The sequence below is a fragment of the Urocitellus parryii genome, chromosome 3, assembly GCF_045843805.1.
Source record: "Urocitellus parryii isolate mUroPar1 chromosome 3, mUroPar1.hap1, whole genome shotgun sequence".
Classification (NCBI taxonomy): Eukaryota; Metazoa; Chordata; class Mammalia; order Rodentia; family Sciuridae; genus Urocitellus; species Urocitellus parryii.
In genome coordinates this window covers 218,472,280-218,487,127 of record NC_135533.1, presented here as the reverse complement: position 1 = coordinate 218,487,127, position 14,848 = coordinate 218,472,280, and the positions used below count along the sequence as shown (strand labels likewise).

Below are 14,848 nucleotides of genomic sequence, written 5' to 3'. Positions count from 1 at the left end.
TATCAGGAGGTCTGAGAGGCCACTGGGGACCGCCACAGCTGGCCCATCGAGGAGCGGCCATTCCGCCTGGCGGACAGCACAGCCAGCAGGGCACCACTGTGCCAGGTGGGGCTGGTGAGGGCACAGGCCTGTCGGGGAGGGATGTGGCAGAATGGGATGAGTGGAGTGTGCCTGGCACAGCCCAGTGTGGCGGGACGCGTCGTCCCACAGGGCAGCCGGCCGGCGTGGGCACAGAACATGATGGGATGCTGGCCGTCCCTGCTCCTCTTGCTCTGAGCTCTGGTGGCACTGCGGGCCTCACCCCCCCCCCCTGCCTCCCGCCCACCCATGTGCAGTGCTCGAGAGGCCACCAGAGCGTGCAGCCTGGCCCTGGACGCCCTTTGACCCCGGCCACTTGTGCTTCTTGATGGCAGGAGGGGCCTCTGTCCCGCCAACGCCGGTCCTGCTTCCAGCGCCCTCTGTTCCCCCCCCCCCCCGCTGGCCCTGCCCCATGTCCATGTCAAGCAAGCGCAAGTGGGAAGGCGCTGTGGACGGCGGTGCTGGAGCCTGGCCCCGGGGGGACGGCGAGGCACTGGCAGATCCCAGGTGACTGGGGCACTGTCCTGGGAAGGGAGCTCGGGGTCTCTCGGAGCCCAGGTGGCTTTACGAAGGGCGAGCCTGGTGGGCAAGCACCCGGCTCAGTCCCCGGGAGGGTGGCCTCTGAGCCTCAGCCCCGCAGGTTCGATCCTCAGCACCACATACCAACAAAGATGTTGTGTCCGCCGAGAACTAAAAATAAATATTAAAATTCTCTCTCTCTCTCTCTCTCTCTCTCTCTTTCTCACTCTCTTTAAAAAAAAAACTAAATGAATGAACAAAATAAGGGTATTGTGTCTAACCAAAAAATAAATATTTTTTTAAAAAGAAATAAAGAAAAAGCTTCCTATAGAGCTCATTTCTGCAAAAAATGCATTTTGAAAATAATTTTGTAGCATATTTCAAGTCCCTTTTTTCAAATGAACCAATGATACTTTCTTTGGTCTCCCACACAGCATTTCAGAAAAGAGACGAAACAGCTGTTCACCATCAGTATTTCCAGAACTGACCGGACTGTCTTAGAGGCCGACTTCCGGAAGGAGGTAGGAGCCAGGACTTCTCAGAGGCATATGCCACATATCGTTTGGTTTACTTGACAATGTCAGCATTTTAAAATGACGTCACCATGATCATTCGACTGCACAGACAGGTAATGTGCCACGGGTCGTTTCTACCAGGCAGAGTAGAAGGGCTTTTCTGTGGTTTGTCTTTGAAAGTTAAAACTGTAGCAGGTTGAATGGAGGCACAAGTGCACAGATGCGTCTGGGAATCCGGGGTTCACACTCTCATGAGCTTCCTTCAGCGGCCCCCGCCCCCGCCCCGCCTTCTTGCAGCCAGGGTTGGTGCTGACGCTGTCGGGCCACGCCGAGCAACTCATTTTCCTCCCCAGGAAGACCCACTGAGTGGCTGCGATTCATGACGCAGAGCGCGTGCAGTGCCTTGGCTCTTAGTCAAGCTTCCACGGGGTCCAGTGTCCTCTGGGGCAGGGGTGAGAGCTGCTTCGTTTTGTTTTTTTTGTTTTGTTTCTTTCGGGTTAGGCTTTTCCCAGCAGCATGGCCATTGCAGGCAGTGGACAACAGACCCCCGCAGCGAGCTCGCCCCATCACACAGTAGGACCTTTCCTGGAGGGGCCACTTGTCATTACCTGAGTCATTTGTACTGAAGGGTGACGGCCATTATTTATGTGGATGAGGAACGAGGACAGAGGGTGGTGTTTTTAGGTTGGTATTTGATGTCTTTTCTCTCTCTTTTTGCTTTGCCCTTCTTGAGGAAATGTCTAAAAAATAATTTAAAAACGCCCAGCGTACTCGAGTTAGCCCACAGAGCCTCTGTAAATACTCCCAACGGCTCACGCTCCTGCAGCAGCAATATGGCAAACACTGGGGGTGCTTGAGTGGTCCGTTTAGCCCACTCCCCTCAAAAGCCATCAGCTCCTTCTCATGATTTTGTTGCTCAGTTGGTTATTAAGGGCAGAACGTGAGTTTTACAGCTGGTTGGATCAGAACCTAAGATTATAATCAACCCATTTTCTGCTCAACGAAGGATTGGATTCTCCAAACTTCTAATACTTGGAAAATAGCTTTTGCTGATTTTCCTGGTCAGATAGAAAGTCAATATCCTCTTGATAAAATGACTCCATTTGCCTTAGTAACTGCATTTATTTTTCCAAAATTGTGCCTGCACAACCAATAGATGGCGCACTAACGTGCTCTCTGGTGGCTCGACTCGGGGAAAGCATGTTTTACAGTCACGCTCACACAGAGCAGCCCTCGTTTGTGCTTTACGTCATTTTGCCATGAGCTAATTAATATTTATTAATTAGTTACCAAAAATATCGAAACTTCAATTATTTGGTGTTCACCATCACAAGAGTTACTCAATTTGTTTCATACCTTGCAAAAGATGCCACAAATGTGCCAACAGCCATGTTTTATAGGCCACATACAGGCCCACACTGATCTCCCAGGGCCTCTAACATCAGATTGATAAATTGGTTGCTGTTTGTCAGCAAATGTCTTTGTATGACCGTGCCCAAGCTTTGCATTTCTTACATCATCAAAATGCTTCCAGTTTACATAAAAAATCAATATTACTAGACAGCAAGCTCGTCAACTTGTACGTCACTGCCCGCAGTGTGTTAGACACTTCCCACCTTTACCATCTGGGTAAATCCCCATGGATTAAAGCCGAATCCATCATGGCAGATGGACGGAACTCACCTTCCTCGGTTTGGTAAACAGTGCTACGTACGTGTGATTGTAGATACTTACTCTAGATCTGCCTTTGCCACAGCCCATGCAAAGGAAATGCCCAACGTGTCGTTTCCCACTGCGTAGCTGCCTTTGTGGTCTTAGGATGCCCTTGGCAGATTAAAACTGGTGACGCACCGGCTTTTGCAAGCTCTTCTTTTCAACGATTTTGCAGAGTTTTGTATTGACCATAAACAGGAATTCCTCACAACCCCCAAGGTCGAGCCACTGTGCAACGAGCTCATTTATCCATTAAGCTACAATTTAGAAAACTAAAAAGGGGGATAGAGGACTGGGACTCCCCAAAACAACCTCGATCATGCTCTGTTCATTTGGAATTTTCTAAACTGTGACTCAGAGAGTCACACCGCAGCGGAGCGACACGTGTCTTCCACAGCAGCAGGCCCTTTAGGCCGGGTTTGGTGGAAGGACTTACCGACTGGCCAGTGGAAAGGACCAGGTCCAGTGGTCTTGTGGGGCAGAGGTCATGCGTGTATTCTCCCAGAGGTGCCGCTTGTCCTATTTGGGAACCTGAACGCGCCATCAGGCATGGAGGACCTAGGACCAAGATTCAGACCGCTGAAGATGGACCCAGAGAAGCTTTCCCCCAAAAGGAAGAGGGGAAGAAGGATGGCCCCGAGAAACTGAATGGGGAGGCCACGTCACGGAGGGACCGAGGAGACCGACTCCACGGCAGGGGAGAGAGTCCCCAGCGACATGCTCCCTGCAGTGACATGCCATTGAGCTGTGGTAAAGGGGAGTCGGGGGGACCCAGCCGTGTGGACTGGAGAATGCACCCAGGAGGTACTAATGACTCAGGTACGAAGGGCGGGTTTGCAGACACCCACCCGACTCCGTCCCTGTGACGGGGTTTGACTGTTCTGCCTATAGTGCCCAGCTACCCTTGGCGGGTCCCACGATAGACATGCTGGCTGTCTAAAAGTGTCATTTGAGGAAAAGACAGAAGTTGGGGACTGCTGAGAGCCACAGCCGAGTCCGTGTGGCCCCTGGCATTTCGCCAACAGTATTGGTTGACAGTCGAGGCATGACTGTCCGCCTCGGCCGCTACTTTGGAGTTCTCGTGGGGATTCCCGGGGATTCCCGGAGAGTTCCCATTGGTTGGGGAAGTGCAGGAGGAGGAATTTGCAGAGGGGATATTTCCGGTTGCTTGTTCCTGGGGGAGCCGCGTGGCGGTCGGCAGATTTCCCAGGAGCGTGTGTGGAGCGTGCTGGTGGAGTTCAGAAATAAAGTTTGTTCCTGCTTCAGTGGCTCGTGATTTGTCCCAGCCAGACTGCGGCAGGGGACCTAGACCAGCTAATGGCACTGCCCCCAGGGCCTTAAAGCCTTAGATCAGATCAGTTATTAAAAGGGACTTTCTCATAACAACCAGCCACCTCCGCAGAGCGCCCACGAGGACCCACTGTCCCAACTGTTCTGCAGTAGAAATGGGCACCTTTCCTAAGTGGACGAGTTGTGTAAGTCCTTGTCCAATACGACCTAAGTGTCTAGAACAGTGGGTCCACCTTGGATGGTCTCCTGACATTGACAAAAGGCTGTTGTGCAAGGGCCCTGCCACGACTCCCGGAGCACCTGTCGGCACCATCCTGACCGTCACGAAGGTGGCATTCGGAAAGGTGTCTGGTGCCTACGTCTTGCTGACCGACCTTTGCCAGAGTTTGAAAGGAAGGTCCTTGCTCTGGCCTGCGGGCCTGTGTTCAGTCTCCTGAGGTTTTAATCACTGGGCGTGGGAAGTTGGAAGGAGAGGTGATAGACACCTTGTGACATGTGACAAAGGTGATCCGCCCGACTCTGTCACCAGGTGTATGAGGGGAGGAACGCAGACTCTCCTCGGCCCTCTTTTCTCTCGTTGCCAGCTGTAGTTTCAGGGCCATGGTGCGCCGATGCTGGTTCTCAAGTCTTAAACACACACACGCCCAGCGAGCGAGACCCACGAGCTCCTGGACCCGTGACGGTGGGAGCTGTTGCCGTGGTTTCCTTTGTGGCTTCCACGGTCACAGCTCCGGTGGCCTTATCTCAAAACATTCAACCTGCAGATTTTCTCAATGCTTTGGCTCAGAATTCTTCCAAGGCTCTTCCTAGTCAAATAAATATCGATGAAAGGACCGAGACTAAGCCAGATGCCTTAGAGGCCACTGTCATAAATACTGGTAATGAGCTTTCAGCTTTGAAATTCAAGGAAACACTTCAATGTCACGCGGACTATAAGTCTGTGGGTGTTACTGCTGCCGAATACACGGCTTCCCAACGGGGTCGGGAGAAGGTTAACAACCATTTGTTGGGTATTTGGCAAAATAATAATAACAACAGCTTGGATCTTTTGGAGTTACGTCATCATATTCAAGAAATACAAAAAAGTGAGGTTGATTTTTCGGCTCCTACTTCCTTCGCTGATCAGATATTAGAAGAAGTAAACGGCTTTAACCCTGAAACATTCCGAAACCCTCTGCCTGGTTTATCCTTGTCTTGTTCTCTTTGCTGCTGATTCTCTCTTGTCTTGTAATTGGAGGATGGAGATCCTTCAGAACACGGATTCAGGGACCCTCACCTGCTTTTACAAAGAAAGAAGGGGCACGTGTGGGGGCCACTCTGAACGATCTGCCCCTTCCGTCCTGGAGCGGGGAGCTCTGACCACCACTGCACCTCCTGGTGACCTGGACATCGCCCTGCCCTGGAAGTTTGAGGATGCGTCTTCAGACACAGGCGTTGTCACCCACTCACCTGTCCCTTGTAACCTTGCCCCTTCTGGCCTTTTGTGGATGGTCCCCCCCCAAAGCCCACTTAGGAACGTGCTGGCTCTCGTGACTTTCTCCTGCCTTTCTCCTGCCCTCCGGTGTGGGGAGCCGGAGGCCGAGGGCAGAGAAGCCGAGCTGAAGCTTGTGTCGAGGTCAAGAGTGTCCGTGTTTTATCTGGTGTCCCTGGAAATCCACACGAGCGACCTTAAGTACAGCTGCCCACGCCGGTTGGGGGCAGCACCCGCTTCCTCCGTGAGCAGAGTCGCGCTGCGCCCCTGCCGAGCACAGCCTTGGGCCCACGGTCCAGGGGAGGACAGGGACACGGCTGCTGGGATGCAGAGGTGGGGGCTGCAGGGCCTGCTGCTGCGGCCCAGGGAGCCCTGCCGTTAAGGGCACCCCGACTCAGCTTCAGGGGTAGTGCTGAAGGACACGCACGCCTCTGGCTCTGTGGCCAGGGGAGCCCCCAGCCAGGGTGAACATGGCTGAATTCCCAGACGTTTCTTCTCTCTCTCTGCCTCATAGGTGACCCCCCTGCTCCCCAGGTCCACTGTGGCTCATGGAGGCCAGTACTGACTGGCCATCAGCCTCAGTCCTGAGCCTTACAGCCAGGGGATGGAGCAAGGGCCAGCATCGGGTCCTTCATTGGTCCTGCATGGCCTCCTCCCCCTCACCCCCCTCCATTCCTTCCTTCTGTGCTCAGACCTCAGGTCAGGGGCCACTTTCGGCCACTTTGTTCCCACGTGCGACACTGGCCTTCTCATTCTTTGGTCTCGTGGAGAAGCGCCCTGCAGAGACCCCAGGCTTCGGGCTCACCTGGACCCCGGGGGTCCTGCAGGGTTGGGATTGCAGGTGGAGACGCCGTCTCCGTTAATTAGAGCAGGCCACCCTGCTCCGTCCTGGTTCAGGAATCCAAGTCCTCTCTTTCTCCAGTGGAGACGTCACCCAGGGCACCACCAGGCGAGCCTGCACTTCAGACTGGGAAGCACGAGGCGCGACCGTGGTCCCTGAGTGTGAGGACCCCCAGGACCCAGGGAGCATGCCAGACAGTTCAAGGGCACAGCCAGCTGGAAAATGTCCTCCCTGAAATTAAAAGAGTCATCGAACATCCTCCTCCACTCTGAGAGGCCCAGCCCGAGGCCATGGAAGGAAAGGCAGGAGCTACTGACCCCAGAGGCTCTGGGATCAGGGAGACAGTGTTCCCCCGCAGGCGCCCATTTCTCTCTTTTTTTATTATTTTTTGTTTGGAGGGGAGCTTGCTCGATGTTGGGGGATGACCCACAGTTGAGATAAAGGGGATGCCGGTGGCTGTCTGCACCAACCTGGCCCGATTGTCAACTGGGGGCGTAAAACCCGTCTCTGGGGAATCGTAAATCACAGGACCACACCTTGGGAGGCTGATTTCACAAAGAACAAAGGGCTAAAATGCCGCAGGCGTGAGTTTAGCTCGAGAACGCAGCTTCCCCGAGCTTCTGCCAGGTCCCCGCTCACCAAGGCTCACGTTCCAACTGTAAATCGTGGGGCCTGCAAGACGTGCCAGGCTCACACAGGATCCATTTGGGACCGGGGGGGGGAGGTCACTTGTGCATCCAGATGCCTTTTGGACCCACGTGTCGACCACACAGCTCTCTTAACACGTTCCTCCCTAAACTGCAGGACGGGTCGGGAAGGGAAGGGAGCGTCTTTACCTGGCAGCTCCAGGGCCCTCTCATTCTTTCAGTATCTAAATTAATCTGAGCCAAAAAGTGAACTCTGATCATGTCATGGCTGTCTCATTTTCTCCAACTCTTGTCTTTAAAATTCTACATATTTTTTTCAGGGCCAAGAACCAAACTCATGCTAGGCAAGGGCTCTGCCACGGCTAAATCCCCAACGCCTGGATTCTATATTTTTGTGCCCACGGTTTCATGATGAATCCACATTTGATCCTGTGTGCCGAGATCAATATCTTTTTCTGATCAGTCTTATTTTATCTAACTCCAGTTTTTACACTTTGTCTTTGTTCAAAGGCTGATTTTCAAGGATCAGCTCTCAAGTACATTGGGGAAAATGTCCTCTTTGGGTACGTGTGTATCATGTGTATCGTGTGTTGTGTCTACATGTGTCTGTGTCCACATGTCATGTACATGTGTCAAAATTGGCATATAGATACATGAGCGCTCATAAATTAAAATTTAAAAGGAAAATGGATCCAGATATCTTTAAGCTCACATGATTGAAAATGTTCAAATTAAATTAGGTAAACAAATGAGAGTAAAGATGTCTTTAAAATTACTAACTCACAAGGGCTGGGGTTGTGGCTCAGCAGTGGAGCACTTACCTAACCCGGGTGAGGCCCTGGGTTCAGCCCTCAGCTCCACATATAAATAAATAAAGGTATTGTGTTCATCTACAACTAATAAAATTTTTTTAATTGCTAACTTGCAAGTTTTTTTCTAAGAAGTTGTCAGACAATATTTAATAGAATGTTGATTTCTATAAAATGTCTAGAATGTAATATCCATTGCTTCTAGGATTTTTTCCAACAAGGAAGTGATGGCCAATACTGTTAACTACATTTATGATATCTTGGTTTTTACAGTTAGAAATGAATAAGTTAGATTAAACATAAGTCAGATTAATCATAAATTAATCACCAATAAATTTACAAAGTTAAAGTGCGAACTACTGAATATAAAATCAGGTACTTTTCACTTCTTAAATTCCATAAGGTAATATATTCAAACCTTATGTGTGTGTTTTCATAAATTGGTAAATGGAAAAATGTTTAAGATTGCTTTGTCTGTGTTTTCACTGAAAACAAGGGGACTAAGAGTTAAGATACTATCAGTTGTGATTTATATGCAGAGAGTTCAAGAGGTTTCATTTGGACTTCACTTAAAGTACCATAAAAACAAAGTATTTTATCTTATTAAAGTGGAGTAATTTGTCAAATTTCAGAAATTTTGTTAGAATTGTTTCAGAGTGTGGGCTGGGGTTGTGGCTCAGCAGTAGAGCATTCGCCTAGCATGAGCAAGGCCTTGGGTTCGATCCTCAGCACCACATAAAAACAAATAAATAAAGGTGTTGTGTCCAATTACAACTAAAAAATAAATGAATATTAAAAAATTGTTTCAGAGTGTGAATTAAGAAAAGGGTCAACAGCTGGGAAAGAGATACCAGAAGGTTCTAGGTAGGGAAATGTATTTTAATATAGAAAGTAGAAGGGAAAATGATTCTGGATGAGAAAGTCTTTGTGTGGTTTAGTAAAATGTTGTAAAATATCTAAGTTGCAGAAGGTTTGTGGAGGGTGAATTTCAAAGAGTTTGTATGACTAAATTAGATGTATATAATTAGCACAGTCAAAATTATTTAAGGCTTTTTTCCTAAGGCCAAATAGAAGTACTGATGTAAACCAAAGTTTGATCCTTTGTGGGTTAAATTAATAAAGATTTTTAAAACATTAATTTGCTCCTATCTATCAAGATAATTTCTTGGGCTGGGATTGTGGTTCAGTAGCAGTGCGCTTACCTGGCACATGTGAGGCACTGGGTTCGATTCTCAACACCAAAAATAAATAAATAAAGGTCTATCAACAAGTAAAATAAATAAATAAAGTTGTTTTTTTTTTTTTAAAAAAAGATAATTTCTTGTGTCTGTTAAGTTTTATTCTTTAGAGCAACTGGCCTTAAAGGAATTAGGGTTTGTACAACTCAGGTTAAACAACTGTTATTTTAGTGTATTATATTACATTAAAAATTCTGAATTTTTCTTTAAATGCTAAACTTAGTCAATATAAAAACAGCTGTGTAATTGTGGTGCTTTACTGATCTCTCTGTACGGTAAATGTGTGCATATCTTCCACGTATACAAGTCTTCATAGTATAAGATTAGAAGAACATTTTCCTAAGCTTATTTTCTTCAAACCAAGGTCTAGTGTAAAAGATTGGGGTTGTAAAAATCGTGTTTCTTAGCTCCCAGCTATTGTACAATCTCAACACGTTTTTACTCTTGTTGATTTCTGCTGCCTCTGACCTGTACGGGCAGCTAAAGGTCGCTCGAGTGAATTTCCAGAAACACCAAATTAAACACAGACACGCTTTACCTTTAAACAAGTTTCCCGACGGCTTCTCTGCTCTCGGCCTCAGGGTCCCCAAATGGGAGAGCAGGAGAAAGTCAGGAGAGGCTGGAGAGAGAGAGAGAGAGAGAGAGAGAGAGAGAGAGAGAGAGGGAGAGAGAGAGAGAGCGAGCACATTTGGAAGTGGGCTTTTATTGGGGGGACCCTTATTGTTAGAAAGTTCCATCCAAAAAAAAGGTCAGAAGGGGCAGGGTCACCGGGGACAGGTGAGTGTGACTCAGCCCACGGGGCACGGCCTACATCTGAAGACACACCCTCAACTTCCTGGACCAGGACAATGTCCAGGTCACTATGAAATGTAGTGGCCAGTCAAAGCCTCCCACTTCAGGGTGGAAGGCACAAATCATTCAGAGTGGGTCCTCACAATTTTATTTGATATTTTCCTGGTGAACTTTAACTGTTGTCTGTTGGTGTCCTACAAAAGTTCAACTTTCAATATGGCAACTTGGGTTAGTTTGAGATAATAGGCCATCATCTGTAGACGTCCAGGATGTAGGGCTAATTTCCACTCCCAATACCGACCCCAATTAAATAAAAGGGGTGAATGCTGTAAAATTATAGACATCAAAGTTTTAAAACCCAGTACTCTTACTTTAAGACTCGTGAAACTGGCTTGCTCGATGTTTAAGACCAAAGCCTAGAGACTAAAGATAAGGAAATAAAAGGGCAAGAGAGAGAAAATGGCCAATATGTGCCTCTTGCCCTCTGAGTCGGCTTGAACCTGGGCTTTGCAACTCTGGGCCACATGACCTCCCCACCAGGGGGATCCATGAGACCCTGGAGAACCGAAGGCCAACCAGTGCACATGCTGCAGAGAAGAGGGTCATTGGAGAAGGGAGACATCCCTGATGCTTCCCAGGGAAGCCACGTGGCCAAGGAAACCCTGAGCCATCATGGAAATGGCACAAAATGAGCTGAGAGGCTGCTCACAAGCTTCCAAGAGTGATCCCCTGAGGGAACTCGGTTGTGACTCTTACAATAGATAGGAACAAGATCAATTTGACCAGCTTGATCTTGACCACCTAGCAAAACCAGGTGTAACCAAAGTAGACCCATCCCTGGGCATTTAAAAGAAGAGACAATAGTTCTATTTTAATAGAAGGTAAGACATACCCTTGTGTCAGCCCCACATCCCTGGTGTCCCCAAATCCTGAGGCATTTTTCCTTTGTGAGGCCCATATTTCCCCTGCCCACCAAAAATTGGAGCAGCCTCGGTACCTTGGTGGACCTGACTCCTCCCATTTTTGTTTTACCTACATCCAAGGTTTGCCTATCTTGAGATAACCTCGCACACCAGACCCAGGAAAGCCCCTCAGCCTATTCCCCTGCTCATAGGGCCAGGAATGGGGGGATTCGGAACCTCTCTTCACAGTGCAGGTGATCGAAGGCACCCAACAGGTGGCCGAGTCAGTACTGACTCCAAAATCAGCTGGATCCCGGGCGGCTGCTGTCCTGCAGAATCAGGGGGGCCCAGATCTCCTCCTGCTAAACAAGGTGGCCTCTGCCTCTTTTTCAAGGAAGAATGTGGCTTCTGTGTCCATCAGGACTGATAAGGTCACCCAACTACAGGACCCAACGGAACAGCAGAGGTGAGAACTAGCTGATTCCTAAGACGGAGGACTTGCTGGCTCCTCCCTCTTTTAACCCCTCTAACACTCATTTTTCCTTGTAATGACATTCCGCCCCCCCCGGGCTTTTTAAAAAAATATCTTTTAGTTGTCAATGGAACTTTTTTTAAAAAATATGTTTTAAGTTGTACATGGACAGAATATCTTTATTTTTAAAAACTTTTTATGTGAGGCTGAGGATGGAACCAGTGACTCACACTCGTGCCCCTGAGCCCCAGCCCAGCCCCCCATGGCTTTCCTAACTTGATACTGAGGCTCTTCTTGGTAAGGTGCGCTGTCCACCCAGGACATGCGGAAGCCACCTCCTCCTTCACTAGCCACGTGGCTCTCTGAACCCCACCAGGAAGGGGCCACCCACGAGGATGTCCAGGTTCCTCCTTCTGCACCCCCTAAGCCACAACTCCCAGCACTGTACAGGGCCCTAAAGTCCCTCCCGTCTCCCTGTCCTACGCCAGATTTCTGCAGGGGTCTCCTACCCACCCCATCGCAGCAGGAAGCAGCCAGGACTCGGCCCCCAGTTCATCATCCCCTCCCAGAGTGCGGAATGAAGGAGGTGGACAGTCGGCTCCGGGGACTCCCCTGTCTACAGTGTTCCCCCACCGCCCTCCTGCTCCACCCTAAATGAGCCTGACACCAACCCCCCCGACCTGGCTCTGCTGAACCCTATGCCACCAGACCCCTGTTGGAGCCCGCCACCCTTTTCCCCTTGAGAGTCTGCTCCTCTGCTCTTGGTGAAGCTGATCCCTCGAGGCCCGTCCCGTTCCATTTTCTTTTGAATTCTCTTTCACGGGCTTTCGGTTGTGAATCCCCGTCCGAGACTTTCCAGATCCTAAATCCAGCGGCAACGTGACCTTTCTGTGAGGTTCTCTCTTGTGCAGTATCGATGACCTCCCACTTTGTGACCTGATCCAGCCGCGTGCTCGCACAGCTGCTCCAGGCCTCCTGAAGGCACTATCGGAATGAATCGGGCCGCAGAGCCACCATCTAACTTAAGTGGTCACTTACTTAGGAGGTGACTGTCTCAGAGCCCTCCAAACTCACCCCAAAATGCATGGGTCGATTTCATCCATCCTACCCCCCAAATAAAAAAGATCACTGCATGGTTCTAGGCGGCGCTGGGCACTGTCACAGATCCCTGCAGGTGATTCCCCACGACCTCCCGCTGCACCCTGAATGACTCGCGCCCTGTAACCCTCTGTGTGCCCTCCTCAGGTGAGGCTCAGAGGCTGTGTCCCGGCCCTCAGAGGCACCGACGTGAATCCTGAAACCAGGGCTGTGGGCGCCACACTCCAGAGCCTCCGGCCGCATCGCCCTGAGAGCCCACTGCCCTCGCCCTTGGGGGCAGCTGAGCAGGCCCCTCCTGGTCACTTGCTCTGCGGTGAGTCTTGCGTCAAGCACGCAGGTCCCACGCCCGAGTGGCCCGGTCTCCTGAGGGTGCGTGGGGAGGGCCGTTCTGCGCACAGTGCCTCCGACGTTCCCTTACCGTGAGGTGGAGGGGAATCGTGTTGGCTGACTCTTTGGGGGTAAAACGTAGTGTAGGAAACGGCACGAGGGTGGCACATTAGCTGGAACCTTCTGGAGGAAGGATCCTGTCGGATGACCATCCGGGGCGGGGAGGGGCTCCCGAGTGCTGCCTGGACGGTGCCTCACCACGGGGCCTTGCTCTGGAGGAGGACGACATCCAGAACCGTAGGGGATCATTTCCTCGCGGTTCTTCCTATCACCCGGGGGTGTCCCACAGTGTGGCCGCCCCAGTCTGTTGTGTATGCCACTCGAGGTCACGTCCTGCACAGTCGGAGGCTCTTGCTCGGGAAGTTCCTTCCCTTCTCCTGCTCCCTACGGCTCTCGTGAGTCCGGGCCATTTTCCAGAGGACTCTCCCGCCAGGTGCCACCTGGGGGTTCAGGGACTCCAAAGACGTTTTACGTGGGTCTCATCTGCGTCGGGATATTCTGACAAAGCTGGATTTTTGAGAAGAAGTGGACTCACTGCTTCCTACAGGTGGGGTCCGCGCGGCCGAGGCCTCTCAGCTGATGAGCGTCACCGCTCCCAGAGGTGGCCGTGCCCCCAGGTGGCGGCGGACCCCAGCCATTCCTTCTCCCTGGGTTCTTGTCTCGTGGATTCCAAATGGAAATCGAGTCAGCCTCCTGATGAACCCGTCCCCAGTGAGTGATTTGTGTCACCTCATCTGTGTGTGCGACAAGTGCCCTTCTGTGTGTAAATCTTAAAGGCCACCTGCCCAAGAAACGCACAACTCAGACGACAGGCCTTGGAGGAGCACTTGGGGAGATCCCGGGGGACGAGTGGCAGGGCAGGGCTCTGTGGCGTCTTTTCAGACATTTCAGTGACGTGGTGGACGACCCTGTCTCCTGGCCGGGGCGGGTATCCGTGAACCCTGGCCCGTGTTGGCTGCCCTCGCAGCGGGCGGCCCCTTTAAGGGAAGGAAAGTCTCCTGGCTGGCCAGCGCAGGCCGGGGCCAAGTGGTCATGAGCTGCTCTGGTGTCCAGGGGCGCTGTGCTCACGATGACCTGGACGTTAGCTGACCGCCTCGGTGGTAGGAGGGCCCTGCTCACCTCCTGACGGTTCCGTGATGGAGTGGGCAGGACGGTGCCGCGGGGGCGCAGAACAGGGATGCGGTTCCATCGGGAGGAGAGGGGCGTGGCGCCGGCAGGAAGCCCAGGGCTTCTGTGAGAGACCCAGGGACGGGCTCCGATGACGGGGTGGGAGGGAGGCCGGGGAGGACCTGAGGGCGGCGTCGCCGCTCGTCACAGTGCCCCTGATGCGAGGGCAGCTGCAGCTGCTCTGTGGGCCGTGATCCCAGCGGAGTGCCCGGCCCTCAGGGCTGGGTGGGGACAGCTGGCAGCTCTGGCAGGGCTCCAGCCCCAGGAGGCCGCCAAGCCCTGCGTGAGAGAGGGCGGTGCTGGGTGCCTGGTAAAGAGCCCGGCGTCGTGTGGGGGAAGGAGCCCTGAGCCTTGGTGACTGAGAGTGGCCCCAGGCCCGGGAGGGAGCAGCCGGGGCCTGGTGTCGGGGTCCTTTAGCCGACGGCTCTGGCCTGGCAAGAAACCTGCGCTTAAGTGACTACCACGGTCAGAGGACCCTGTGAAGTCTGTCCTGGGGACAGGCCTGCAGCGGTGTCCCCTGGTCACCTATGTCCACAGACATCTCAGAGCACAGAGCCGTCTTACCTGCCTTCAGGATCCTAGGCACAGCCGCGTGACCTGGGCGTACGCTCAGGAGGCCGAAGCCGAGTGTCCCCTGCACTCTGCCTGCTGAAGGCTGGCTGGCCTCAGAGCCGGTCATTGTCCTGGGGTCCCCCAGCTGTGCCGTGGTCAAGGACTCCAGACGTTGAGCCATGTCTAGAGGAGGCAGCTGGCCAGTGTGTCCTCATATGCTAGAAAGTCCTGGTTACGGGTGGGGAACCTTCCCCGACCCCTCCCTTGACCCCAAGTCCGGCCCCAGGGCCCCGGGCTGCCCCCATCTAAGGACCATCTTCCCTTCAGAAGGGAGACCCTGGGGGCCCAGGGCCTGGG

The 14,848-nt window shown here is 51.9% G+C and overlaps 1 protein-coding gene across 4 annotated transcripts in view; it reads right to left on the bottom strand.

Annotated features, from left to right (window-relative positions):
- LOC144253944 (uncharacterized) overlaps positions 1-14,672 on the bottom strand; it is a 32,432-nt gene extending 17,760 nt beyond the window's left edge. For 2 of the 4 annotated variants that reach the window (XR_013343374.1, XR_013343376.1), the window contains exons 1-2: positions 14,504-14,592; positions 9,660-9,740 (exon numbers count right to left, since the gene is read on the bottom strand). Coding sequence is in view for 1 of the 4 variants with exons in the window: in XM_077796631.1 (XP_077652757.1) it covers positions 3,262-3,383; positions 9,660-9,740; positions 14,504-14,672 (372 nt within the window). In the remaining 3 variants the exon portion in view is untranslated. Of the gene's footprint in view, positions 1-3,261; positions 3,384-9,659; positions 9,741-14,503 lie in introns of all 4 variants that reach the window. The other 2 variants (XR_013343375.1, XM_077796631.1) reach the window with 2 other exon arrangements.
- Between the last annotated feature and the right edge of the window lie 176 nt (positions 14,673-14,848).